The sequence below is a fragment of the Acomys minous genome (genome assembly GCF_964271855.1).
Source record: "Acomys minous genome assembly, chromosome: 19".
NCBI classification, from domain to species: Eukaryota; Metazoa; Chordata; class Mammalia; order Rodentia; family Muridae; genus Acomys; species Acomys minous.
In genome coordinates, this window is record NC_140499.1 from 61550308 (window position 1) to 61575546 (window position 25239).

The 25239-nt window shown below is 54.9% G+C and overlaps 1 protein-coding gene across 6 annotated transcripts; it reads right to left on the reverse strand.

Moving 5' to 3' along the window:
- LOC311590483 (ephrin-A3) lies at positions 1-25007 on the reverse strand. Of its 6 annotated transcripts, none has more exons than XM_084769536.1 (5): positions 24828-25007; positions 2274-2563; positions 1867-1932; positions 1603-1680; positions 1-1366 (listed from the first exon to the last, which is right to left on the reverse strand). In XM_084769536.1, exons 1-5 carry the CDS (start codon positions 24938-24940, stop codon positions 1236-1238), a joined length of 678 nt encoding a protein of 225 aa, XP_084625662.1. In that variant the 5' UTR covers positions 24941-25007; the 3' UTR covers positions 1-1235. The 6 variants fall into 6 exon arrangements, with proteins under 6 accessions (XP_084625662.1, XP_084625657.1, XP_084625661.1 ...); XM_084769531.1 differs by lacking the exon at positions 24828-25007 and adding an exon at positions 8415-8641; XM_084769535.1 differs by lacking the exon at positions 24828-25007 and adding an exon at positions 8391-8518.
- Between the last annotated feature and the right edge of the window lie 232 nt (positions 25008-25239).

The following is a 25239-nucleotide window of genomic DNA, read 5'->3' on the forward strand; positions in this document are numbered from 1 at the left end:
ACACCAGCCTGAGCCTCAATTCCCATACCCCGGGGCCCTGGGAAACAGGTACTTAAGCCATTTTTCCCTGCGGGAGGCCTGAGCCTAGAAAAGGCTAGGGAATCTGCCCCAAGTGACCCAGGCTCAACCTGAAGCTGTCTCTCTCTCCACACAGAGCCAGGCACCCCACAGACTGCTCAGCCCGGACCTGAGCCCTACAGGGCACGGCCAGTGAGACAGAGGGATGGGACGTGGCCCCTTGAAACCACACACACTCGGTTATCTTTATCTCCAGTTTATTTTTTTTTTTTTAGACTAAGAGCAGGAGTATGAAAGTCACAGCCAAAGCACTTGAAAAAGGCCCAGGATGGGTGGGGACCACAGAGGGTGGGCGGGGCTAGGTCCAGGGAGTCAGTTCCCGGCTCAGGGCTGAAAGGGAAGGGGCTTTGTTGTCACGGTCTCCAAAAGTGTCTGTGCGTTGCATAGGTCCTGTCTTCACAGAAGACAAAAGAGGGGCCAGGGGGGTCCCAAGGGGGGGCCTAACCTGGTGGGGGGGAAGGGATCTGAATCTGGAAGGGGGAAGTCAAGAAAGGTCAAAGGTCAAGGAGGGGAAAGGGACTCTGTACATTATATATAGAGATATAGATTCTGTACATGCCTGTCTGGCACCCCAATGCCCACCCCTGTCCACTGCCTGCTCCCCCGCCCCCCAGGGGTGTCTATTTGTAAACTTGGATTCGATCCAAACCACAGTCCTCTGTGTGGGAGTCGGGGGAGGACATGCTTATTGCTGTAAACAGGGGAAGGGGGCAGCCTGGGGCCCCGCCCCTCACCCACCTAGTCCCCTCCCCATCTTCTGCCCCAGAGGAGAGTGGACAGGGGCGCCTCCCATGCTTCATTTGTTCTCTCTGGGGCATATCTGCCTCTTGGGGGGCAAAGAGGGAGGGCACCAAGGGTCAGGGAAAAGTACCAGGGGGTGTGTGTGTGTGCAGGAAGTCCTGAGCACTGCCTGTTAGAGCCCCCAGGTTTGGTACCAAACATTACGAAAGCCACAGGCCACCTTGGACCTGTGGCTGTCCCTGTGCCTGATCCACTACAGTGCCTTTCCTAGACCGAGAGGGCAAAGAGAGGCGGGCACAGACAGATGTACAGCGCAGACCCCACTCCCAACTACGGGAAGAAGGACATCGGCCCCACAGCTGGCTCCCTGCTCCTTCTCAGCTCCGCCCCTCTCTCTGTCATAGGAAGGGACAGAGCTAGGAGGCCAAGAGTGTCATGAGGAAGAAGGCGATGCCCACGGCCAGAGGCAGGTGTTCCCTCTTGGGGCTGGTCCCGCTGATGCTCTTCTCAAGCTTGGGCACCTGCGGATTCTCTCCCTCAAAGTCTTCTGTGGAAAGATAAATAGACAGACTGCTAAGAGCTGGGCTGTGCGCTGGGGCGGGGGGCACGCGGCGGCGGCGGCAGCAGCAGCAGCAGTGGAGCCAGGGTTGTGACCACCCACGTGGGGAGGGGCAGGAAGGACTTGGTGTCCCAAGGGAAGGCATGCGGAGAAAAAAAAAGCAGGCACCGGGAAGGGGGCTGCGGTTCCAGCAGTGGCCACCAGAGGGCGCTGCGCAGACTCACCCAACACGTTGATCTTCACATTGGGGCCCATGGTGAACTGGGGGAGAGTGGGGACCGGCTTCTCCCCGGAGTGCGATGCTGCGGGGTGGGGTGCGGGTGGGGAGAGAGGAGGGGAAAGTCAGGGCCAGGACCCCCCTCCCCCTGCTACAGCTGGGGAGCTAATCCCGGTCGCCTGTGCCCTCTGTCCCCATCCCCAGGATGCCAAGGGAGCCCCAAAGCGGGGAGGCAAGGATGCGGACTTGGCTGGAAGCCGACGCTACTCACTGGAGGCGCAACAGACGAACACCTTCATCCTCAGACACTTCCAGTGCAGGTTGTGAGTGGGCGTGGCTGGGGAGGAGACTGGGCCTTAGTTGCTTTCACTCACTCGGTGCCCTCGCCCCCTCCATATCGCCCGCATCCGGCTATGTCCTGGAGTAACTGCTCCACCCGGACACTGGTCACCACGGCTCTTTAGCCAGCCCAACCCAGAACGCCCCTAACAGAAATGCCGTGCGGCGAAAATTTGGGACTGTCACCAAACTCCAACTCCACCCCCGGTCCTCAGCCTCACAAACCCTTAGAGCAGCCGAAACTCTGAAGCTTTATCCCTGGTGACCACATTATAGGCTGGCTGATGATCCCCCGGGACCCTACCCTCCCATTCAGAAGACTGAGGACCCGTCACTCACAGATGTAGTAGTATTCTTGGCCGGCATGGAACTCATAGCCCAGCGAGAAGGCGCTGTAGCGCTGGAACTTCTCGGAGAACTTGATCGGGCTGTGCGAGGCATGCTGTCGGTTGCATTCCCAGCGCTTGGAGCCTTGGCTGGCGTTGCAGGTGCGGTAGCCGCTCAGATTCACCATGTACAGCACGTACTGTTCCGCCCCGCCGCCAGGCCCTGAGCTGTTGTAGTGCGGACAGTAAATATCCAGATAATCGTTCACGTTCACCTGCACCGTGTAGCCCTCTCGCCGCAGGCTGTGGACAAACGAAGCCGGTCAGAGAAGGAACCTCAGGGCTCCAAGGCTCCCTGCCAACACTCCACAGGCCTTCACTCGAACACTTTAATATATATATAATGTATTTTTATCATAAAAATTCACTTCCCCAGACTCTTGGCTTTCTGTCCCCTTTACTGTATCTTCTTTTTGGCCTGTCCTTCTCCCGGTGGCCACCAGAGGGCAGCAAAGGCCCAAGGAAGCCCAGCCTACCTCCTAAGGAAGAGAGAGGGGAGAGGGGCGGAGGAAAGAAGGAACCTAGCTCTGGTTGCCACAGAAACAGCGCAGGCCCCAACGACTCCCAGACCCAGGCCCGGATTTCCTCGGTCCATTCCCCATAATTCCCCAGGCCCAAGGAGGGACCGAGAGAATGGAAGCGTAGGGTGAAAGTAGAGAGATCCCTTCCTTGGCACCCAAGCCCTCTCTCATCACTTCTCCCAGAATGCCTTCTCGCTGCTGCAGGTCCACCCTCCAGGCCAGTCCGACAGGACTTGCCCTCACACACGCATGTATGGCGGCTTCAAGCACATACATGCACAAGTCCTATGGCACAAACACAAAAATGTCCACCGCCCACTCACGGGCGGCAGGCAGGCAGGCAGAGAACGAGACTGCATGTGTGCTGAGCCTATGCCAGTATTAGCCGGCTCCAACTATCTCAGAGGGGGCCCCCCTGTATTTCCTACATGACAGGACCACTATCTCTGTGCCTCCATCCTCAGGCCATGGACAATAAAGCCCCCCCCCCCAAAAAAAAACCTGAAAAGGACTTGTGCGCTGAGGAGCTCCGCATCAAGGCTCCCTACCTGTCAGAGCGACAAGATTTCCGTCTCCTCACACACCCCCTTTCTCCACTTGGATGCCACTGCCCCCACCACCACCATGATAAAGCTAGGCTGAGCAACGGGAGCGCAGTGCCTAGACAAGATGACTGCCTGTCACTTTCCACATGAGTCTCTGGGATGCCGCAGCAGATTCTGAGTCCCCCAGGAACCTGCCTGTTAGTTCCATCTCAGTGTTGGTCCGAACATCCTTCCTGGTGGCACAGGATGGTATAGGGGGTCACAGAGACAGCTCAGTGCAGATGGAGGGAGGGGCGGGTAGACGCCGCCTTTACGTTCTTTAGGGCAAGTATGTACACGTGTTGGCAGCGACATGGAGGTAAGGTGGGCACCGGGAAGCATGGGCTAGCCGGTGAAATGTCAAAGCCGCCGACGGGGTCCCTGGGAACTCCCTGAGGGGAGGAACTGGCTTTCCGTGTCACCAGGCACTACCCGTTTCCACAAACAGTAATTAGACACATTAGGGAAATGAACTTGGAGGCCTCCTCACTGGATGAGGCCTTGAGGGTCTTCCCGGAGATTACCCAAACGTCATTGGCTTTATTTGTGTTGCCCCGTCCCCAAGACCAGCAACGAGGCAGATGGGTAACAGCTGGTGTTTGGACTCTCTAGTAAGAACGGGCACAGCCTCCTTGAGTCATCAGGAATGCCACCAGTCCCACTTGGTTCCCATGGGAGTGATGGGTCACTCGGGGCCCCTCCCTGTCCCTGGCACTCAGGTGGGCAGGAGTCTCGACGACGGGGCGCTGGGAGCAGGAGAACGGGTTAGACAAGAGCCTGGCTGCTCCCAGCCACCACCCATGCATTGTACGGCCATCCCAACCCCATCGGCTCCTGTTCCTTCCCTAAGGTCCCGGGGAGGGGGCCACCAGCCAGCCAGCCAGCATAAGGTGCCAGGCCTGGATGGGCCTCACAGTTACCCTGGGGCCTTGTTCCTTAGCCTCACCCACGGATCCAGTCTGATTTTGAAGCAACCCCTCCCTGAAGCTGCCCCGTTCCTCCAGGCCGCACACCCCACTAGAGCAGGGAGCAAGGCAACTCTAGAGACGGTCCTACAGGTGGTAAACCTCAGTATCCCCAAGACGGTGGGCTGGGTATATAAAAATGGTTTGCTGGGTGACAACAGAAGAAGAGCCACCTCTGACCTATCCCTGTGCTTGGTGGCAGAAAAGCCCCCAGAAACACGCCCCCACACCCCAACCTGGTCTCATGGATCAAAACCTGCTGGCAAGTTAGCTGTCTCCAGTTGGTTTCTGGTGGATAGAGAGCGAAGGCTGGGTGCCAGGGATCCCAAACCATAACTCCTAGGAGACCCGACCTGTCTGTTAGGCACCTCTTTAATTGAATCTGTTATCTTATTTAATCTAGCAGCGAAGGGGAGGGGCACACGGACCCCAGCTGCTAACCACACCTCAGGGTCACCCCATCCACCATGCGTTTTCAGGGTGGTGGTGGTGGTGGGCATCTGGGGATTGAGTTCCCTGTTCCTTCATTCCCTTGTTGCCTCCCACTTCTCTGGCAGAAAGACGTCTTTTCGCAGCTCTTCTACAGGGCTTACCCCCTAACCTGGTTTCTCTGTCCCTCCTGGCTTGCAACGCCCCGGGGTGCATCCTCACTCTCCTCTGTTCAACAGAGCCCAGGCTTCCTTCAACAGAGCCCGGCTTCCTAGGCCTGAGAAACTCAGCCTTCAGCCTTCAGAGTCTGCAGAGGACAGGAGGAGAGGTTGGGGAGCAGGGAAGGAGCAAACGTGTCTCCCCCTGGGGCAATTAGGGGCAGGTAAACAGGGTGTCTAACAAGACCCGGGAGAAGGGAAAGGCTCCCAAGAGGCTCTGAACTAGTTAAACCCCTATCCTCGGCTTTAGAAGCCAAGATGCAGAGTTAAGGGAGTGGAGAGGGAAAAAAAAAAATGCAGAGACTAGGTCCTTTCCCTCTGGCGCGCGTCCCCGAGGCTGCGCGCGGCCCGCTCTAGCAGGCGAGGCCCGACCACGTGTGCGCGGCGTGGAGTCCGCGCGCCAGGGCTGGGGGTGTTGGGGGTGGGCAGCGGCGACGGCGGGAACGCTCCCAGGGCGGCGCGTGCACGCCGACACCCCCGCGCCCCGCCAGCTCGGTCTGGTAGAGAAGCAGCGCGCCGGTCATCCCCCCGCCCCTCGACCCTGCGACAGTAGCGACAGTAGCGGCGGCGAAGGTTTATTGATCTGCAGCGGCGGAGAAGAACGAGGACCCGCCGAAAGCGAGACACACAGAGATGGGAAGACTCTGCCCTACACAGAGGGGAGGAGAACACAGACGGATTCTCCCGAAAGGGGAAAGAGAGGGAGCCACAGCGGGAGAAGGGAAGCCAGAAACCAGGAGAGGGAGGAAAACAGTGAGAACCAAGCAAGACTTAGAAAACCGGCAAAGACTCAGCATCCGACCCAGAGAGGTCCACAACAGAAGAGACAGCGCGGAAAAGAAGAGGAATCCGAACACATTGGGGACCAGAGGAAAACAGACCACCCCGGACGTAGTGGAGGTCTCAATAAATATATGTTGAATGAATGTGTGAATGAACGTCATCAGCAACAGCAACGTTTCCAAGACAGGAAGGGAGATCATGAGAAAATGATGCTCCTGAGTCGAGTACCTGCACCTTCGTTTAGTTCAAAGAAATAAAGCGCCAGCAAGGGCATGTTTGGCTCTCAACTCCGCCCCACTCAGCCCCCGACTCAGGAGACTCCCCGACTTCACACTCTCATCACTCCTTTCAGTAAGGTTGCTCCCACCGTGTCCTAGTTTCTGGACCAGGTTAGGAGGAAAAGGTCTCGCCTATCCTAGGGACTAACTCAAGAGGCTGAGTGGGGTAAGGGGCTGGTGGCTAGGTAGCCAGGACCGAGCCATCCTCCCCAGGTCTGTCAAAAAGAGCCTACGGCAGGTCTGTCAAAAAGAGCCTCTTGCACGTGTCCCACTAGCACCCTCCCACGTGACCCTAAGAGGCGGGGTCGCAGACCCTCCCCACGTGACCCCAAGGGGCAGAGACCCTCTGCACGTGATGGGAGGTGGGAGCCAGGAACCTAGATCACGTGACTGAGGGGGGCCCGGGGAGCCTGTGGCTCGGCCCGGCCCCGCCCCCAGCTCCCAGGCCCTCTCCACTCCCGGCTCTGGAGCACGTCGCTCTCACGATTTATGGGGCCGCGGATGCCGCAGTGAGAGAGCCGGGGAGCCCGGGCGCAGCGGCAACAAAGGCCGGGGAAGCGGGGCGGGGGCGGCAGCGGCCTCCCGGCCGGGTGTGCGCCGCCTCCTACCTCCGTCCGTCCCTGCCCAGACCGGAGTGCAAAGGGCGAAAGGAGGTTCTGGGAACCAGGCTCTCCCATCCCGTTCCGGAGCTTTCACCTGCGCCCAGGTGTATGCGGGGGAGGGGAACCTGATCAACGCTAGCCTCAAGGCTGTTCCCACACCCCCTAGACTCTGGCTTGCTACGACCAGGGGGGTTCCCCATGGGTGGCGGGGAACCCAGGGTCTCTCACCTGCGAGCTCTTGGCTCGTGCCAGGCTGTAGCGGGGCGGGGGTCGGACGTGTAAATCTTAGGGGGGGGGGTGAGCTAGATTCAGCAGGGTAGTCAGCCCTTAGGGCCCCCCGGGGAGGTTGGAATCCCGCTCCGGGGGGGAGGGGCTGCAACCCCACCCCCGAGGTTTCCATGGGAAGCGAAAGGGGGGCGTCATTAGCTCATCCCCCACCTCCAGTCTGACACTCTGGGCGCGAGGAGAAAGAGGGGGAGGCGCAGAGCCCCAAACAACAAAGAGCAGAGCAGCAAGCAGGAGCCCCTCCCCCGGAAGGTTGGGGGTCGTGGTCCAGGCCCTTCAGGTCCCCTCCCCTGGGGTCTTACCATTTGTTCCCTAGTCGGGGCCCCCCAGGGCGGGGAGTCAGAAGCAAAGCTGCCGCCACCGCCCGGGCAGGTGTGACAGTGATCCCCGTGTCCCCAGGGATCCCCCTACCAACACAGAGGTGGCCAGAGTGATACACACGACAGCTCGGCAGGGAAAAGACAAGGGCAGCAAGGACTGTGCAGAATGATGGCCCGGTCCCGCAGCCGGCACAGGGCCGCCGCGCCACACACCGGAGGAAACCACACGGCCGCCCTGACACCCGCCCAGACCGCGGCGGCGCCAACAGCCACCCCAGCCCAGACAAGACTGGCCACGCGGACACCGACCGCAGCCCCCTCCCCGACCCGCGGCCCGCTCCCACCCCTAGACGGTCGCCGACGCAGACACACAAATCACACACAGACACACGCACACTGACAGCCGCGCACGCCCGTTCACACTCGGTGCTATACGCCGTCCCTAGCCTCAACGAGTGTGTGTGTGTGTGTGTGTCACGCCGACATCTCTGCCTTCTTCCTTCTCACCAGTACCCTGCGTTCCTAGGGCCCCCTAACTCCGCGACCCGGCCCCAGCTCACCCCAGCAGGGTTTATCCACACAACCAGAGCAACCCATTTCCCTTCATCCTGGGGAGGTGGTAAATCGGACTTCCTGTCTCAGTGCTGAACCCCACTTTTAAAAGCAAGAGTCTCAATCAGAGCCCCATCAACATTTATAGGCTGAAAACAGGTCATCCTTCGGCTCCCAAATGCAGCGGCCTATTCCCAGCACACCGGTACCCCCAGACTTCAACCTAGCTAAAAAAGAGTGTGGATGGTGGGGGTGGGAGGGGGGAACTACGGGACAGGGAACACTCTTCCAGAGGCGACTGTGGAGAGAAACCAAGATGGGGTTAGGGCCCCCCAGCAGCCTCCTCCGCACCGCCAGAGCGCTCCTTACTACACCCCAACAGCTCTCAGACACCCCTGAGTTTCACAGACGCCCACGTAGTGCGTCCCCCTTCCCTCGCCTCTAGGCACTGAGCCTGTCCCCCAGGACTGCCGCCAGGTTCCCCTAGGACTTCTCGGGCCCACCAGCTCCCCCATCATTGACGCGGGACGCACGGGTTCTCCGGGTCCCCGACTCACTGCTGGTTGGAGCTGTTCCAGTATACCGCATGCCGGTTTCCCAGCGCGCCCCCAGGCCCCTGGGCCAGCAGCGGCAGCAGCGGCACGGGCACGAGCAGCAGCAGCAGCAGCAGCGGAGCCGCCGCCATCCCCGGAGCCGCCGCCGCCGCCGCCCCCCGACTGAGCCCAGCGCTCCCGGCTTCTCAGCTTCCCAGCTCCCTGCTGCCGCCGCTGCCAGCCCCCAATCTTAGTCACGCCCACAATCCTTCCCTCCGCCCTTCTGGGCGCGCCCCCGAAGCCCCGCCCCTGACGCGCTCGCGCGGGGCTCCTCCCCACTCGAGTCCAGAGCGCGCCGCGCGTGGGCGATGGGTACTGTGTCGCCCCTCTAGGAACAACGCGCCTCTCCTCTCTCCTAGGTGATTTGCTGCTGCAGCGGCTTGCGTCTTTAGCTCCCCTAGGCTGGAGTTCCCAGAAGGATTTGGGAGCCAAGACCTGGACATACATCTTGTGTAGAGCCACACCTTTCCCGTGGAGTGTGGGAGTGTTGAGGGGCCAAGGTCTACCTTTGAATAATCAGGACTAGACCCATATCTGAACGAAGTTGGACCTCTACTTCCTCCACGCCCTTTCCATGTAGGCAAGGAGTTAAATGGACACAAGATGAGGAACCCCTCAGGTGGCACCCAGGAGCTAACAGCTGGCTGCCCCGAAGGCCCTCAGCTGAGCACCAGGGCTTGTTTTCCTTAGAGCTAAAGCAGCCGAGCTGAGCCCAAAGAGTGGCACCTTCTGGGGCCTGGGTACCGTAGGGTACTCCTTTAATCCTGGCACTCTCAGGGCAGAGACAGGCATATCTCTGTGAGTTCAAGGCTAGCTACATAGGTCTCAGTTGCAGGCCAGCCAGGACTACATAATGAGACCATGTGTCCAAAAAAAAAAAAGGGGGGGCTTCTCTGGTCATCCAAAGGTGTTTATTGTTGGTAGTGATGTGTCAAGGCAGGAGCCGGTTGGAGCCAAGCAGGAATGGAGTGGCGGTCTTGGCAGACCCACAGAGGGCCCCTCACTGCCTCTGATTCCCTCAGGCTCGTTTCTACTCCCATAGATGCTTTCTCTAAAGGGGGGGGGGGACCTTGTGTTCTAGCGCTCACCACAGCCCGTTCTCTTCCTGTGGACATCGGAGCATAAAGATGGCATACACACAATGACATATACACAATGAAGGGGTGCGGGGGTAGGGGGAAGGTATGCACATCCGGAAGCAGGGAACACAAGTGTGTGGACACCTGACACACAGTCCAATATAGGCATACAAGGTGCTGCCATAAATAGAGAAGAAACTGGCAGAACCATAGGCCTATAGACACACAGAACTATCCAAGTACACCACACACCACACACACACACACACACAACCACACAGCATCTCCCAAACTGGGCTACACCCTTTCACAAAGGAACCTGGTTCACCCTTATCTCTTCTCTTTCCTAGAAGCCCAGACCAAAAGGCAAAGCAAAACCATGCTTGCTTAGGTTCTCAGGACCCACAGCACCCGAACCTAGGGAGGCAAGTATGATGCTGTGCTGTTGTGCTTTAGGAGGCAGGACAGAAGCTAGGTGTGGTGGCGCACAGCTGTAATCCCAACACTCGGGAGGCAGAGGCAGGCAGATCGTTGTGAGTTCGAGGTCAGCCTACAAAGCGAGTCCAGGACAGCCAAGGTTACATAGAGAAACCTTGTCTTGAAAAAAGCAAAAACAAAAAATAAAAAAACAAAGCAAGAAGAGGAGGAGGAGAAAGAGGAAGAGGAGGAGTGAGGACCTATACCAGCACCAGCTGCCTGTTACCTTGGCAGTACAAGACCCTGATCACAGGCCTGCCCTGGGTACTGCGTTTTGGGGGAGGGGTACTACAAGCACAGTAGGCTTCATGCCTCCCTGCTGCTAGGCAGGAGTGGGTGCTGGCCTCTCGGGGGCACCTCACCACTCCTGGGAGATGTCTCCTCCCTTTTTGGGAGGCAGAAAATAAATGAGGCCCCTTGGGGTGGGAGTGAGGGACTTTGCAAACAGCTTTCTTCATTCCCAAAGAGCTCTGCTTCACCCAAATAATGCTAACCTGCCTACTCCGGGGACCCCAAGTCTTAGCCCCAGCCCCTTAATGCCTTTGCTTCACAGAAGCAAGCTTCTCTCCTTAGGGGAGTAGCCGGAGAGCCTGCCCATACGCATAGTGAGCGCAGGCTGGCTGGACTGGTCCAGGACTTTGAATTCCATTTTTTTTCCCCTTTGGTGAAACTTTACATTCCTGTTTCTAGAATCTGGGTTCAAAATTGGAAATGTACTTATTGGTGGAGCATTTGTATGAGACCCTAGGTCTCCATTACTGTAAAAGTAAGTTAATAATAAAACCTGGCTCTTAAAGATTTGTGTGGATTGGCCCATACTCTAGAGCCCAGATCCTTCTCTTTAGACTGTAGTACCCACCTCCTCCTTCTAATAATCATAGAGCGTCATAGAGAGGTGACTGAGAAGTTAAGAGCATGTGTTACTCTCCCACAGGACCCAGGTTCAATTCCCAGCACCTACACCACATGGTTCACAACTGCCTATAACTCCACTGCCAGTGGATCTGATACCCTCTTCTGGACTCAGAAGGTACCTGCGCTCACATGTGCACACACACACACACACACACACACACACACGAGAGAGAGAGAGAGAGAGAGAGAGAGAGAGAGAGAGAGAGAATATTAAAATAGTAAAAAAGGAACCTTTTCCCTTGAACCTGGGACTATCTGTGCTTAAGCCTGGGTTTAAGAACATCTTTCTTGCAGGGTATGGTGGCACATGCCTTTAATCCCAGCACTCAGGAGGCAGAGGCAGGAGGATCGCTGTGAGTTCAAGGCCAGCCCGGTCTACAGAGCAAGTCCAGGACAGCCAAGGCTACACAGAGAGACTGTCTCAAAAACAAAACAAAAACAACAACAACAAAAAACAAAACAACAACAGCAAAAAACGACATCTTTGTTTTCTCTGGCCAAAATCTGGCCTTCAGTACTTTGTGGTGGCCATGTCCATGAGATCTGGTCCCTCTGGTATCCAGGCTTCTGTCCAGGAGGCAGCTGCCTTTGGGTGAATAACAGAAAGCACCCTGTGTGCAGATTCTGTCTCTAGAGTACACTCTTGGCAAGGGGTGCTTTGTAAAACAAAACCAATGACAAAAAAAAAAAAAACAAAAAACAAAACAACCCACAAAAAACAAGAACCAAAACTAAAGGTGCAGCTTCCTTTGGTGGGAAGTGGGCTTCTGTGTCTCTCCATCTTAATAAAGGAGTGTGACGTACTCTGTCAGCCTCTTTTGCCCTTTGTTGTAACTTTTTTTTTTACCATGTGCAAATTCAAAACTGTATGTGGCAGTTCTGTCTGCAGAGTGTGCATATATGCACCTGCAGCTACAGTGCTGTTCAAAAGCCTCAAAGGGAGCAGGGTGTGGCAGCGCATGCCTGTAATCCCAGGAGGCAGAGGCAGGCAGATCCCTGTGATCAGGCTAGCCTGGTCTACAAAGTGAGTCCAGGACAGTCAGGGTTATACAGAGAAACCCTATCTCGAGAAAAACAAAAACAAAAAACAAAACAAAAAAAGCCTCAAAGAGAATGGAAATTTATCTATCAGTCCATCCACCAATACAGGGTCATCCATCCATCCATCCATGCATCCATCCATCTATACAGGGTCATCTATCTATTTATCTATCTACTTATCTATCTATCTGTCTGTCTATCTATCTATCTATCTGAGACAAGGTCTATGTATTCTCCGTTGTCCTGGAACTCATAATGTAGACAAAGCTACTCTCAAACACTGCCACCATGCCTGGCTGGGACTAGGATTCTTGAGGGACTAGGTCTCTGTGGATGAGATCTGAGCTGCTCTCCATGCCTGGGACCTGCTCTGTGGCATCTGGGTCAGGAGAAGTCCTCTATTGGTGGGAAGCAGGCCTTTGTCTGTATCTCTGACTCCAACCGTTCTTGACTGACCCTGCATCAGGACGAGGCTTTGCCAGCCAGCATGCACATGCACATGTATCTACAACACTGCTGGGTAGAACATGGGACAAAGGCAGGAGATTTTACAAGGTAGTACTGACCCTTGCTACAGAGGACATGGTCTCACAATTGTCTTCTGTTTCATTCCTTTGTCATTGTTTGTTTGTTTGTTTTGGGAGATTTTGTGTTTGTTTGTTTGGTTGGTTGGTTGGTTTGGTTTTGGTTTTTCGAGACAAGGTTTCTCGGTATAGCCTTGGCTGTCCTAGACTCACTTTGTAGACCAGGCTGGCCTGGAACTCAAAATGATCCACCTGCCTCTGCCTCCTGCGTGCTGGGATTAACCCAGCCTGTTTGTTTGTTTGTTTGTGTGTGTGTGTAATAGCCCTGGCTGTCCTGGAACTCTCTGCCAGCCTCTGTCTCTTGAGTGCTGGGATTAGAGGTGTGCGTCACCACAGCCCAGCTCTTCCCTTACATTCTTTAAAAGTGTGCTTGAGGCCGGGCATGGTGGCGCATGCTTCTAATCCCAGCACTAGGAAGGCAGAGGCAGGGGGATCGCTGTGAGTTCGAGGACAGCCTGGTCTACAAAGCGAGCTCAGGACAGCCAAGGCTACACAGAGAGACCGTGTCTTGAAAAACAAAACAAAAACCAACCCCCCCCCAAAAAAAGAAGTGTGTTTGGGAACTGAAGAGAGGGTTCAGTAAGAAATTAAAACACTTTTTATCCTTGCAAAGGACCTGGGATTCCCAGCATCCATTCGGCAGCTTCAACCACCTGGAATTCCAGTTCCGTGGGTTCTTCCCCTCTCTTCTGGCATCTTCAGGCAGCAGGCATGCACATGGTGCATAGACATACATGCAGGCAAAACACTCATAGACATAAAATTATAAAATAAGAAGAGGTTTTGTTTTGTTTTGTTTGTTTGAGCCAGTGTCTCATTAAGTAGTCCTGATTGTCCTACAACTCCCTATATAGACCAGGCTGGCCTTGAACTCACTGCCTCTGCCTCCCAAATGCCGGCATTAAAGGCAGGTGCCACCGCCGCTTGGTCTAAAATTTTAAAAATAAGTCAGGTATAAATGGTACCTATAATCCCAGCACTGGGGAGGTAGAGGCAGGGAGGACCAAAAGTTCAAGGTCATCTTCAGTTATCAAATGAGTTTGAGGTCAAGCTAGGCTAAATGAGACTCTGTCTCAAAGCAGTAGTGATAATACTAATAATAGTGATAATGCTGCCTGGACTAATAAAATCGGTTCCTTGTTTCATCTCCCACAGCAGGTCACAGACTTGAGTGTGAAACTCTGCAATATCAGGCCTGACTCTAATCTGCTATCTGACCAGCTGGAGTTTTCTCCATGGGGCTGGTCCTCTCTCTGGGTCTCAGGCTCACTGGCCCTGGGTCTGGCTGCTGTGACGCCCTTAGGAGTGTTGAGTTCAGACTCCCTGGAAATTCTAAGAGGGCACCCCATTCTCCCCACCCCTGGGGTCCAAGGAGTCAGGAGACTGAGCAGGTCCGGGGCATGGGGAGCACTCAGGCTGTGTAGCCTAAGGCAGCTCCCAAGACGTGGAGTAGCAACCACAGAACCGAGCGTAGTTCAATAAATCATAGAGGCTAGGGCCTGGGGGAGGGGATGGCGGCGAGGGGAGGGGGCTGGATAAATAATTCATTAAACAAACAAACAAGGAGGCGGTGAGGGGGAAGCTTAGGCAGCCGCCGGCTCCTGACATGAAATATTCACACACTCTGCACCTTTCACAGGGTCATGAGTGTTCCTCTGTGTAAGTACCATAGACACCTGGGTACCATGGGGTGGGGCGTGCCAGGTGTGTGTGATCTCCTTCCGATTTCTGAGTGTGTGTGTGTGTGTCCACACGGCCCTGTGGTATGCTGGACTTCCTGAGGTCACCTAGAACCACCTAGACTGACCCATGGGCTAAGACTATATGATTTATTAGGATGGTCCAAGTATAATAACCTCAATTCTTAGTGTGCTCCGATCCCTCTGCTGGGCCTAGAAAGCCAGTGGCGGGGGGTGGGGGTGGGGGGTGGGGGGGCGGCTGTAGCAGGTGCCATCTCTGGGGTGTTACATTAAGAGTATATGTATTTCTGGTGGTACTTGAAGAAACATTGGGGGGGAGGGGGGAGGTACAGTCTCAGCGTCAACTTGGTGGCTTGCCCTCACCACTTAGCTTCTCCTGGACTGCTCTTCTCCTCTCTTCAGTGGGGGCTAATAACCCCCTCCCTGCTTGAGAAGTTGCTTGTTGCAAAGATCAAGATCCGCATCTCTGGGAAGCACTTAGCACGGTGCTTAGGGCTCGAGAAATGCTTGATTAATGGAGGCTTCATCAGAATCGTTATTAAGCGGTTACCTCCTTGCTCGGCCCACCTAGACAGGCCCAGAATCCCTTTCCATTCGTTTCCCCCACACACACACCCCAATTTTAAAGCTTGTCTGACAACCATCACAGAGAGAAAGATGACCTACAGCGTGGATAGTAGGAAAAGATTAAATAGATTAAAGAAAAGGGGAATCATATTTAAAATAAAAAAAATAAATAAAAAATAAAATAAAAAAGAAGTCTTAGGCCAGTGTGATTTAGTCCCAGCATTCAGGAGGCAGAGACAGGTAGATCTCTAAGAGTTCAAGAATAGTCAGGGCTACATTGTATATAAATAAATAAATAAATAAATAAATAAGAAAAAATTTCTTCAGGCAGTGAGAGAAGGACCTCTTTACCTTCTCAGACCCTACAGCTGCTTCTTAATCTCAAGTTCTTCCTATATCTGATTCTCACCCAAGTTTTGATTTCTAGAAAGTGTGAGGAGACAGAAAGACCTGGCATAGATCTTTAAGCAGTGAAGAAGACCCCCATCTTCACTGTCAGAGCGCTCTGGCAATGAAGTTTATGCCTGGGCAAAGAGCAGGGTGGGTAGGGAGAAGCCAGGCTGTAGAGAGAGCCTTGTAGAGTCAGGGCGGAGTACCTGGCAACCTCTCAGCAAGCCCTAGCATTCCCCAGCCCTCTCCTGTCCCTGGAAAGGATCAACTCCCCAGGGAGAGAGCCAGCAGACAGGTCTGAGCTGGCCTGTTCTTTTACACAGAAGAACAGGCAGGGTGGGGGTTGGGGGGGGGAGGCAGGAGACTCGGGTTCCTGGTGGATGTAACAGCCATGTCACTTGGGAAATCAGAAACAGAGCAGAGTGGTCCGCCATGCCTAGGCGTACCCTCCAGCCTCAAGCCCAGCCAGCCATCCGTCTCCCTTGGTCAGACTGCTGCTGCTTTAGGACCGAGGTTTCTGGGTCCTGATGGGAAGGTAATGTCTGCCCACCTTCTCCCGTGGAGCCAGCATCAGCTCTCTCCACTTCTCTCCCCTGGGCTGGGCAGGTTCAGGCCAATCTGTACAACAGCTTCACAGCAAAACATTGATCTGTAATAAAACCACAATATGTGTTCAGAAGACGAGATTGAGATGTGGATCCAGCACAACACACACACACACACACACACACACACACACACACACACACACACACACCCATACATTCATGTAGAGGAAACGATACTGTGAGGGCACGTACCAACAGTCCTTAAAGCATATCTCAGCATGGACGTTTAATATGTCAAAACACATAAACATCATCAATTGTACACATCTCCCTGCCATAAATTTTGTTCTTTTCAACCAAAGCCTTTTCGTAGACACCATTTTCCTCTAGCCTTTTCTTAGTTCCCAATCATCTGTATGGGGCTCCACATTAATGCTTGCACTTGGTGTTATACTTATTTAATGACTCGTCTATCTCTGGAGATTTCTTTCTTTCTTTCTTTCTTTCTTTCTTTTTTTCTTTTTTTTAAAAACAGGGTTTCTCTGTGTAGCCCTGGCTGTCCTGGAGCTACTCTGTAGATCAGGCTGCCCTTGAACTCAGCCCAGCTTTTCTCTGAAGATTTCTTAAGGGAAGGGGTATTGACTCATGCAAGTATGTGTCCCCAGCATCCAACATGAAGTCTGGTATTTAGTTAGCAGAGGCTTTTTTTTGTTTATTTGTTGTTTGTTTGTTTGTTTTGTTTGTTGAGACAGGGTTTCTCTGTGTAGCCCCGCTGTCCTAGAATTCACTTTGTAAACCAGACTGGCCTTGAACTCAGAGATCTACCTGCCTCTGCCTCCCAAGTGCTGGGACTAAAGGTGTAGGTAGGCCACCATGCCCAGTTTAGCAAAGGTGTTTAAAATAAATCCATGAGGGAAAAAAATACATTTGGAAAGTGCCACCCATCCCTAGAATCCCTTGAGAATCCACAGAGAATACCCTGTCATGGCAACCATGCATCTGTCCCTATTTCTTGTGTCCAGGTGCCCTGACCTCACTACCTGGGTTTCCTCAGAGGCTTCTTTTTCCTTCCTTCCTTCTTTTCTTTTCTTCCTTCCTTTTTTTTTTTTTTTTTTTTTTGTGTGTGTGTGTTTTGAGACAGGGTTTCTCTGTGTATCCTTGGCTGTCCTAGAGTCGCTTTGTAGCTCAGGCTGGCCTCGAACTCACAGCGACCCGCCTGCCTCTGCCTCCCGAGTGCTGTCTTTCTTTCTTTTTTAATCACTGTGAAACTATGAATTGGAGTTCCACATCCATGATAGCTAGTAGGCTAGGTAAGGGTTAAATGACACCTCATTAGTGTTTAATTGGGGGGAAGGAAGCTGCCCTGGCACCAGACAGGTGGGCAAGCCTGCTCCTTGCTGGAACCCGGCGGCGTCCCTAGTTGCAGCATCCCACCAGGCATGTGGGTGATTTGGCCCTGGAGACCTTCAACCCAGCCGGGGCACCTCCCCCCAGCACTAGCTTTGCCAATTTAGTCTCCAGGCAGTACAGACCAGCACTCCCCATCTGTCACCAACATCTAGAGGCAAGGCAGCCTCCTTATTCTTTCTCTGCCACTACCCCCCTTACCCCCCCGCCCCCCCAGACTGGGTGAGTAGGAGGAGGGGTGCGAGGCATGGAATTGGACAGTGGAGGAATACAGAGCCACCGAGGGATAGATTGCAGATACAGACAAGTGACAGAGATAGGGAGGTGGCGATGTCTGCCCAATTTGACCTTAAATGAACAGAATGCAAATGAGATGCAGACGATATGCAGATGAACACAAGGATCTCAGAATTGACATCCCCCATGGCAGTGGTTCTGCACCCCAGGCTCCAAGGCCGATGCAAATAACCCCTACCTAAACTTTGTGGGTTAAGTGGCACTGGCCTTTGCTTTGAGAGAGAAAAGGACTCTGGAGTAAGACAAGGGCTTGGTTGGGTGAAGGCTACAGACCCTGGCGCGTCGAACTCCACTCACTTTAGTAGCATCCTCATCCTATCCCCCCCCCCCCCCCCGCGCCTTCTTAAAGGAAGCTATTGTAGATGGATCCCAGCAGCTGGGGCAATGACCACCCTCAAGGTTATGCTTGGACGCACCGTCGGTTGCTATGGGACCTTCGTTCCCAGGCCTGAACCAATGCAGATTGCCACGGATGACCTCATGCCCCAGGTTCAGGGATTCTATTGGCTGTTCAGAAGCCAGCATGCACACTTTTTAACTGCGTCACTGCTAGGGACGACCCCGGCTAGTGTGCCTAACCAAAATGTCAGCTGAACATGAATGAATGAAGAAAGAAAATATGGAAAAGAAAGAAATGAGAGGGGGGGGAGAGGGAGAAGGAGAGGGAGAGGGAGGGAGGGAGAGAGAGAGAGAGAGAAAGAGAGAGAGAGAGAGAGAGAGAGAGAGAGAGAGATTCACATAGACATCATGGTAAGCGTGGAGCAGAATCCAGGCAAGAGACTCTCAAGACAGGGAGAGGTTAAGTTTTCGCATCTGTACCAAGACTAGAGTTGGCTTTGTGAATTGAGGGCCCCACCCTCAGCCGTCTAGCACAGCTGAATTTAGGGGAGACCGGTGACGCCCCAAAACTTGCAGGCCTGCCTAACCCTTTGGAACTGTGCCCCTGAACACGCCACAAAGATTTCTCGTGGGTAGGGCTAGGTATGGGAGGGCCGCCCAAAGCCTACAGCCTGTATTGGTCATAAGAGCAGAGACTCCGTCAGAGTACCTGGGTCTGAAACTGCCATAGTGTGGGGGGGGGGAGGGGGAGAGGGTGAGGGAGTGGGGGGGGGGGTAGAGGCCCACACTGTGAGGAAGAGAACAGAAAAGAAGGGGGTGGTTTAGCATAAAGGCCTACAGCCTGAGGGTGCTAGTTTGCAACTCTCTAACTGCAGTGCCCACCCTTGTATCTGCCTGCCCTTGCACCTGCAAAGGCCTGAGCTGTGTGCAAATGCGCGAGTCTGTGTAGAGGGCAGTTGGAAACCGAGGCTGTGTGTTTGAACTCGAGGAAAGCCAGCCAAGTCCCCAGTCCCTTTAGCACACGGGATTGGCTGCCAGAGCTCCTGCTGGCCCACTGAGAGGTGGTGCATGAGGCCACCCCCCACCCCCCAGAGCTGGGTGAGACCCTGTATTTCTGAATCCAGGGCAGGGGGCGCTAAACAGTTGCCCAGGAATTGCCCTTCTTATGATTTCTCTGGTGAGGGATGGAGGTAACTGTTATCTTTGGTTTCCATGGCAATACAGAGACGCCCTCCAGGAAGATGGCAGTGAGGAAGCTCCAACGCTGGACTAAAAGACTGAGCCCTCCCACAGCTCTTAGTCGGCTTTCTCTCCTGCACATAAACATCTTTTAATTGCCAAAGCTCAAAGTTTAGGGTCAGGACCCTAACACGTACACCGATAACGCGGCAATTTCTGAAAAAGGCCTCGACTAAAGAGATTATTAACCAAGAATCTACTCTTCCCACAGCCACTGTCCTTAACCCTGGGCCTTAGCTAGAGCCACAGAATTACCACGAACTGTGAGGGCCAAAGACAGGTTCCATTGCCTCTGAGAAAGGGACTGGTTTCACCTAGGTGTGCAAGGAGACAAGGGAAGGCTTAGAAATCCACCAGCATCCTGGTGTCTGGCCCTCAACCCCCACCCCATAATGTTCACACGCTGCCTCTAGCTGCTGCCGCAGCCTGGTCACGTTAATCAGCACAACATCCACCTATCGATTGCTGGCTCCCAGCCAGGCAGGCTGGCACCTAGCCAGAGGAACCTACGGGGCACCTGGGAGGGCAGAGCACAGTTACGGTGGCGGGTGGCGGTGGTGGTGGTGGGGACAGGAAGAGGTGCTCCCTCCCCTACTTCCACCTAGGGTACAGTTAAGAAAGAGGGACCTGGCAGGGCTGGGGGTGTCAATCTTATCTGAGAGAGGAAGCGACAGTATTGGTCTAAGAGAGAAGGAGCCCTCCCTCCCGAACCCCACCCCCTTCTCCTTATAAAAGCTCAGAACAAAGAGGCCGCTGGGGAAGGCGGCTTTGATCTGACCCCACCTTCCCAGTTCTAGGCCAGGCACCGCCCAGAGTGCCCTTGGGGAGGGGGAGGGCCGTGAGGCGGGCTCGCTGCATTCTGAAACCTAGGCGCTTTTCTGTTTTTCCCCCCCGGGTTTTTACCCCAGTATCCAGAGTAGGCATTGCCAAAGTGGGTTGTCGACAGCATCTGCCACCTAGCACAGGAAGATGGCTGGGGAGGTGGGAGAAGGTGCCAAGCTCCACAGCTGCCGCTGGCTCGTATCCCAAACTGCCCACTGAAGTCTGGCATGGATGGCCCCAGGCACAGCTGGCACGGAGGTCAGGCCAAAGCAAGCTGAGACCCCAGGGAGTTTAGGTGTCAGGGAAGTCACAGGGAGGGTAACACAAAGATGGGTAGTTTTTAATGTAAGTTTAGTGTGTGTGTGTGTGTGTGTGTGAGTGTGCGTGCCCACATACGTGTGTGTGCTCTCTCTTGTGGCATGTTCATTGACGTGCCATGCTATGTGGCACATTCAAGGGACAACTTTCAAGAGCGTGTTCTCTCTTTCCACCAGGTTCTAGATGTGAACCCAGGTGGTCAAGGCTTCGTGGCAAGCACCTTACCTGCTGAGCCTTCTCACCGGCCTCCGTTTGTTTTTTTGGGTTTTTTTTGAGACAGGGCCTTCCATACCCAGGCTGACATCCTGCCCACTGCCCCCATCCCCGCCCACCAGTGCTGGGATTATAGGTGTTGAACCACTATTCCCCACTAGAATGGGTGATTTATTGAAGGTTTGGTCCAAACACTTTTATAAAAAAAAAAAATACAAACCAACAAGTCCGTCTTCACAGAAGACAAGTGTGTGGCACCCTGGCAGGGCAACAACTGCCCCTGTGCCCCTGGGAAGAGGCCTAGAGGGCACAGATGGCATGGCTTCTCCTTTGCTCTTGGCCAGGAACCCACCTGTTCCCAGGTCTTTGGCTTCAGCCCCCAGCGCCTCAGGGGTTTGATCCCACCAAATCCCAGTCTTCGGAGTGGGAAGAGACAAGCCCATCAAAGCAGCTATGCTCTAGGGTGCCCTGGACTGTCTGCAGGTCCCTTGCAGTTCCTCTTCAGCCTGTGGTGAGGCGGGGGCAGTCACCAACAAGGGTCACCTCAGATCCTCTGACTCTGCACATCAAAGCTTCATCGTGTCTGCCTGGCTTGGCACCGCTGCTGCCACTGCCACCACCACCGCCAGTACAGTGGCAGGGACCCCTTCAACAGAGGGTCCTGGGGGAGGGCTCTGGTTCCTTGGGGGGGGGCGGTGCCTGGGAAGGTTTACTCGGTTCATAGAACTCGCAGGAGACGAAGTATCGGCAGCAGCAGCAGCAGTAAGAGACACAGGGGGCTGGGAGCATGCCCCCCTCGCCACCCAGAGGTGCCGCTCTCTCCGGGGCTCCCAACAGGGTGGGCTGACTCTGACCCTGTGAGGGAGAAGACGTGGAGTTGCTGGCTCTGCCCGCTTCTTCAGCGGCTTCCTCCCTGCCTTTCCCACCCAGGCTCTCCCAAAGTAGCCACTGACTTCCCGATGCCCGTCACCCTTCCCAAACCCCAACATCCAAGTCTTCCCAGTCAATAGTTATTAAGGCTTTAAAGGGCCTTGCCCCTTGGGGAGCCCTTTCTCTGTGCCCAGCGCCACCAGGATGACATATAGAAGGAGAGTCTTCAGCTTGGAGCTCTGTCCAGACCCCTTAGGTCTGATGTTTCTGCTCTCCCCCGCCCCCCAGTCCCTTTCTCCTTCCAAGGGCCCCCCCCTCCCCGACTGGCTAGAAGGGCTGCCTGTGACAACCCTGGTCCACTTACTGCTCTCCTTGCAGCAGACAGACACCTGCAGTCTCAAGCAACGGCCAGAACTCTCCGGAGTTGGCACCGCTGAGGGGGAAATCAGAAGGAAGAAGTTAGCACAGAAAACCATTCCCTGGTGTTAGGCTATTTCAGGCCCTCTCGGCTTTATCTTCCTTTTGGGAGGCACACCAAGTCCCAGCCCGTCCATGCCCCTCGGCAGGCGGGCATCTTCCTAGCCCTCCTTCCTGGCTTCCATACACTCTACTCCTCTGTGCAGAATCAGGTGGAACTGTCCCCTTACCTTGTCCCAGGCTCAGCCCAATTCCCTAAGCATTAGGAGCCACCGTTCCCCACCCCCAGCCTTTCCTTCCTCCCTCCTGCAGAGGCCTCTGCTTTGACACGGAGCAAAGGCAGAGCCCCATGCCTCTCCCCTCCCCCGTCCCCGCTCACTCACAGATGTAGTAGTAAGTCTCTCCAGGCAAGAACTCGAAGCCCAGGGAGAAAGGTGTGAAGCGTTGGATCTTTTCTGAGAATCGAACGGGGCCAAAGGGGGCAAAGGGCAGCGAGCACTTCCAGCGCTGGAAGACATTTGGCCCCTCCGCCTTGCAGGCCTCGTAGCCTGACCAGTCCACCATGTATAAAGCAAAGGTTTCGGGGCCCTCTGGGGGCCCCGGGCTTTCATAATGTGGGCAGAAGATGTCTAGGTAATCGTTGAGGCCCAGCTCCACCACGGCATCTCCCCGAAGCAGTCTGCGGGCACAAAGGAGCGTGGGCTGATGGGTGGTGACAGCAAAGCACAGCGGGGACAGGCATGGAGTCTGGGCCCACCTCTGTTATACACACACACACACACACACACACACACACACGCACGTACACGCACACGCACACGCACCCTTCAGTAGCAGGGATAGAACCTACGGCCTGCAGCTCACTAAGCTGTTACTGAGCTATGGCTAAAACCCTTCTACTTGTTCTCTTAGAACAGGGTCTTTCTAAATCACCCAGGCTGGCCTTGGGCCCACTTTATACCTCAGGCAGGCCTCGAACCTATGATCCTCCTGCCCTAGCTTTCCAAGTTAGCTGAGATTACGTGCCTGTGCCAATTCCCTTGCGAGACGGTGTAGAAGTAATAAATGTGATGATCCAGTCAGCTTTAGAGAGGTTAGGGGCTGTGGCGCCAAGCCCACAAGGCTTGCTTATTGGTGAGGAGGCCATTGTCACACGCCATCTTTCAGGACGCCTTCTCTGCAGCCCAGTGCCCCACACGGGGCCTGGCCTACCACCTATCTGTGCCTGAGAAGTGCAAAGAGGATGATTTCTGCTAGGAGGCCGAGGCTGAGACAGGGGAACAGACACGCGCCCACAGAGGAGTTACAAAGATCAAGTCCGAAGCTGTGAGGGTCTCCAGTGTCACAGACAGTGAAAAGCGTACTCTCTGCACCCGACAATGGAAAGAAAGGCGTGGCTAAAAACGATGAGCAAGTGGGGGCTTTTTCTCTTTTTTAGGGAGGAGATCATCATATAGCCCAGGGTGGTCTTGAACTCACGATCCTCCCACCTCACCTCAGTCTTGGTTCATTTTATCTTTTTTTGGAGGAGGGGGTTACGTACGTGTGTGTGTGTGTGTGTGTGTGTGTGTGTGTGTGTGTGTGTGTGTAGGTTCTGGTGGAGGCCAGAGGTGGCAGCTTTCCACCGAGGTTGTGAGTCCCACGGGCCACCTCAGCCTTCCCAAGACTGGGATCACAGGCATGTGCCACCACAAACACACAGCCCAGCTTCCTTCTTGGAACAGACAAGTAAATGCTGGTTATAAAAGACCGGCCCTCCGCGCAATCAAGATCCTTCTTCCTCAGCTCGCAGAAATAGCCTTGGGGGGGGGGGATCAGGTACAGGTGAGAGGGGCTGGAACAGGCCACCCCCACAGCACCAAATACTGAGTGAATCCTGCCTCTGGCACCAGACACACAGTAAAGCATGCTTTAGAAAAGGCCTCTAAACGTCCTTCAGCGGGACCACCTGCTGTAGGAACTCTTGATTGGATTCCAGGGCTGACTTAGCTCAGGCCACTTAGAAAGTAAACTGAGGGAAGATTGGGTCTTTGTATGTTTGTATGTTACACTGAGTGTGTGGAAAGGCACCCCCTACAAAGCCAGGACTCAGTAAATACTTGTGGATTTGTTGGATGAACTAGACTCTCAAGAGCTGGGGGGTGGGGGGTGGGGGTGCTGAGGCAGTGTTCTGGAACTGAGATAGCAGTCAGAGTCCAGGACAATAGCTCTTATCACTCAGCACTGGTATAGGAACTGCCTTTAGGCCTGCCCTCCTGGGGGGGGGGGGCTCTGTAGCTTCCCAGGGGGCCGTGCCCCGGCCTGTTCTGTGGTAAAGCCTAGCAGCTCAGCACTGGTCTTGACACAAAGTATGTGCTTATCGAATGCTAGTGACTAAACGAACAGAGCCACAGATTGTCTGAAGTAGAAAATCAGAAAGGAAAACAGATGGGGAAGGCAGAAATGGGAGCGGGATGCAAACAGCAAAAAATCCCGAGGTTCAAAGGCAGCCAGCTCAGCAGAGAGGAAGAAATAAGCATTTAAACCCGTACAGCTGCACTGCTTTTCACAAGCCTGACCTCAGTCAGTCCGCTTGCTTCCCAGGGTACTAGGTATTATTAGCCCATTTTGTAGATGACATAACTGAGGTTAGCAAGGTCAAATGACTGGTCCACAGGTGAATCAGCTGGAAGGGCAGGGCCAGGATTGGACAGAAATAAGATCAAGATGGAAGCAGAGATATCAAACGAAATCAGGGGCCTGGCGAGAGGATCTCAGAACCAGAGAGGAACTCACATTCTTTCATTAGGGTAAAGACCCCTCCCGGGTTCTCAGCCGCCTGCCCAGCCAGCTACTGCCCGCCGGAGGTTTGGGCTCATCAGAAAAGGGGGGCGGGGCCCGGAATACGGGCCCAGGCCCCCTCAGCTCCTTACTTTCAGACTCCATCCGACCACCCTCAGGATTAGGGTTCTCCGCCCGCCCCCCCCAACACGTGCGGGCGGGGGGGTACCCCGGGCACGCCTCGCCCCTCCCCCGCCGGCTCAAACAAAGGAGCCCCGGCGCGCGGCTGGGCAGGGCTCAGACATCGCCTTGCAAAAGGCGAGCAGCGGGCACGCGCACAGCTCGGGAGCGCGCGCGGGCCCAGCTAGGCGCTCGCCTCGGTCGTCGGGGCTACCTGGGGTTAGAGGAGTTCCAGTAGATAGGGTGGCGGAGGCTGGAGCACCCCCGCAGGCGCGAGCCGAGCAGCGCGGCCCAGAGGACAGTCCGCAGCAGGGGCAGCAGCCGCATCGCCCCTGGGGTCCAGTCTGGTCTGGCCCGGCTGGTCCCGGCCCACTTCTCTGTCCCGGCGAGAAAGGTACAAAAGTGGAGGGGGGGCGGTGTACGGAACGGAGGTGGGGTGTGGAGCCATAGACCACACCCCTGATAACTTTCCACCAATGAAAACTCGTCTCCGCCTCTCCACTCAGGGCCAACTCTTGTTAACCCGTTGTGCGTTCTTACGCGCTCCAGGTTTAACGAAAGCTTCTCTTTGTTATCTCACTGTGCTGGGAAGCGGGCGGCACAGGGATCTGTTCACTAAGGAATTT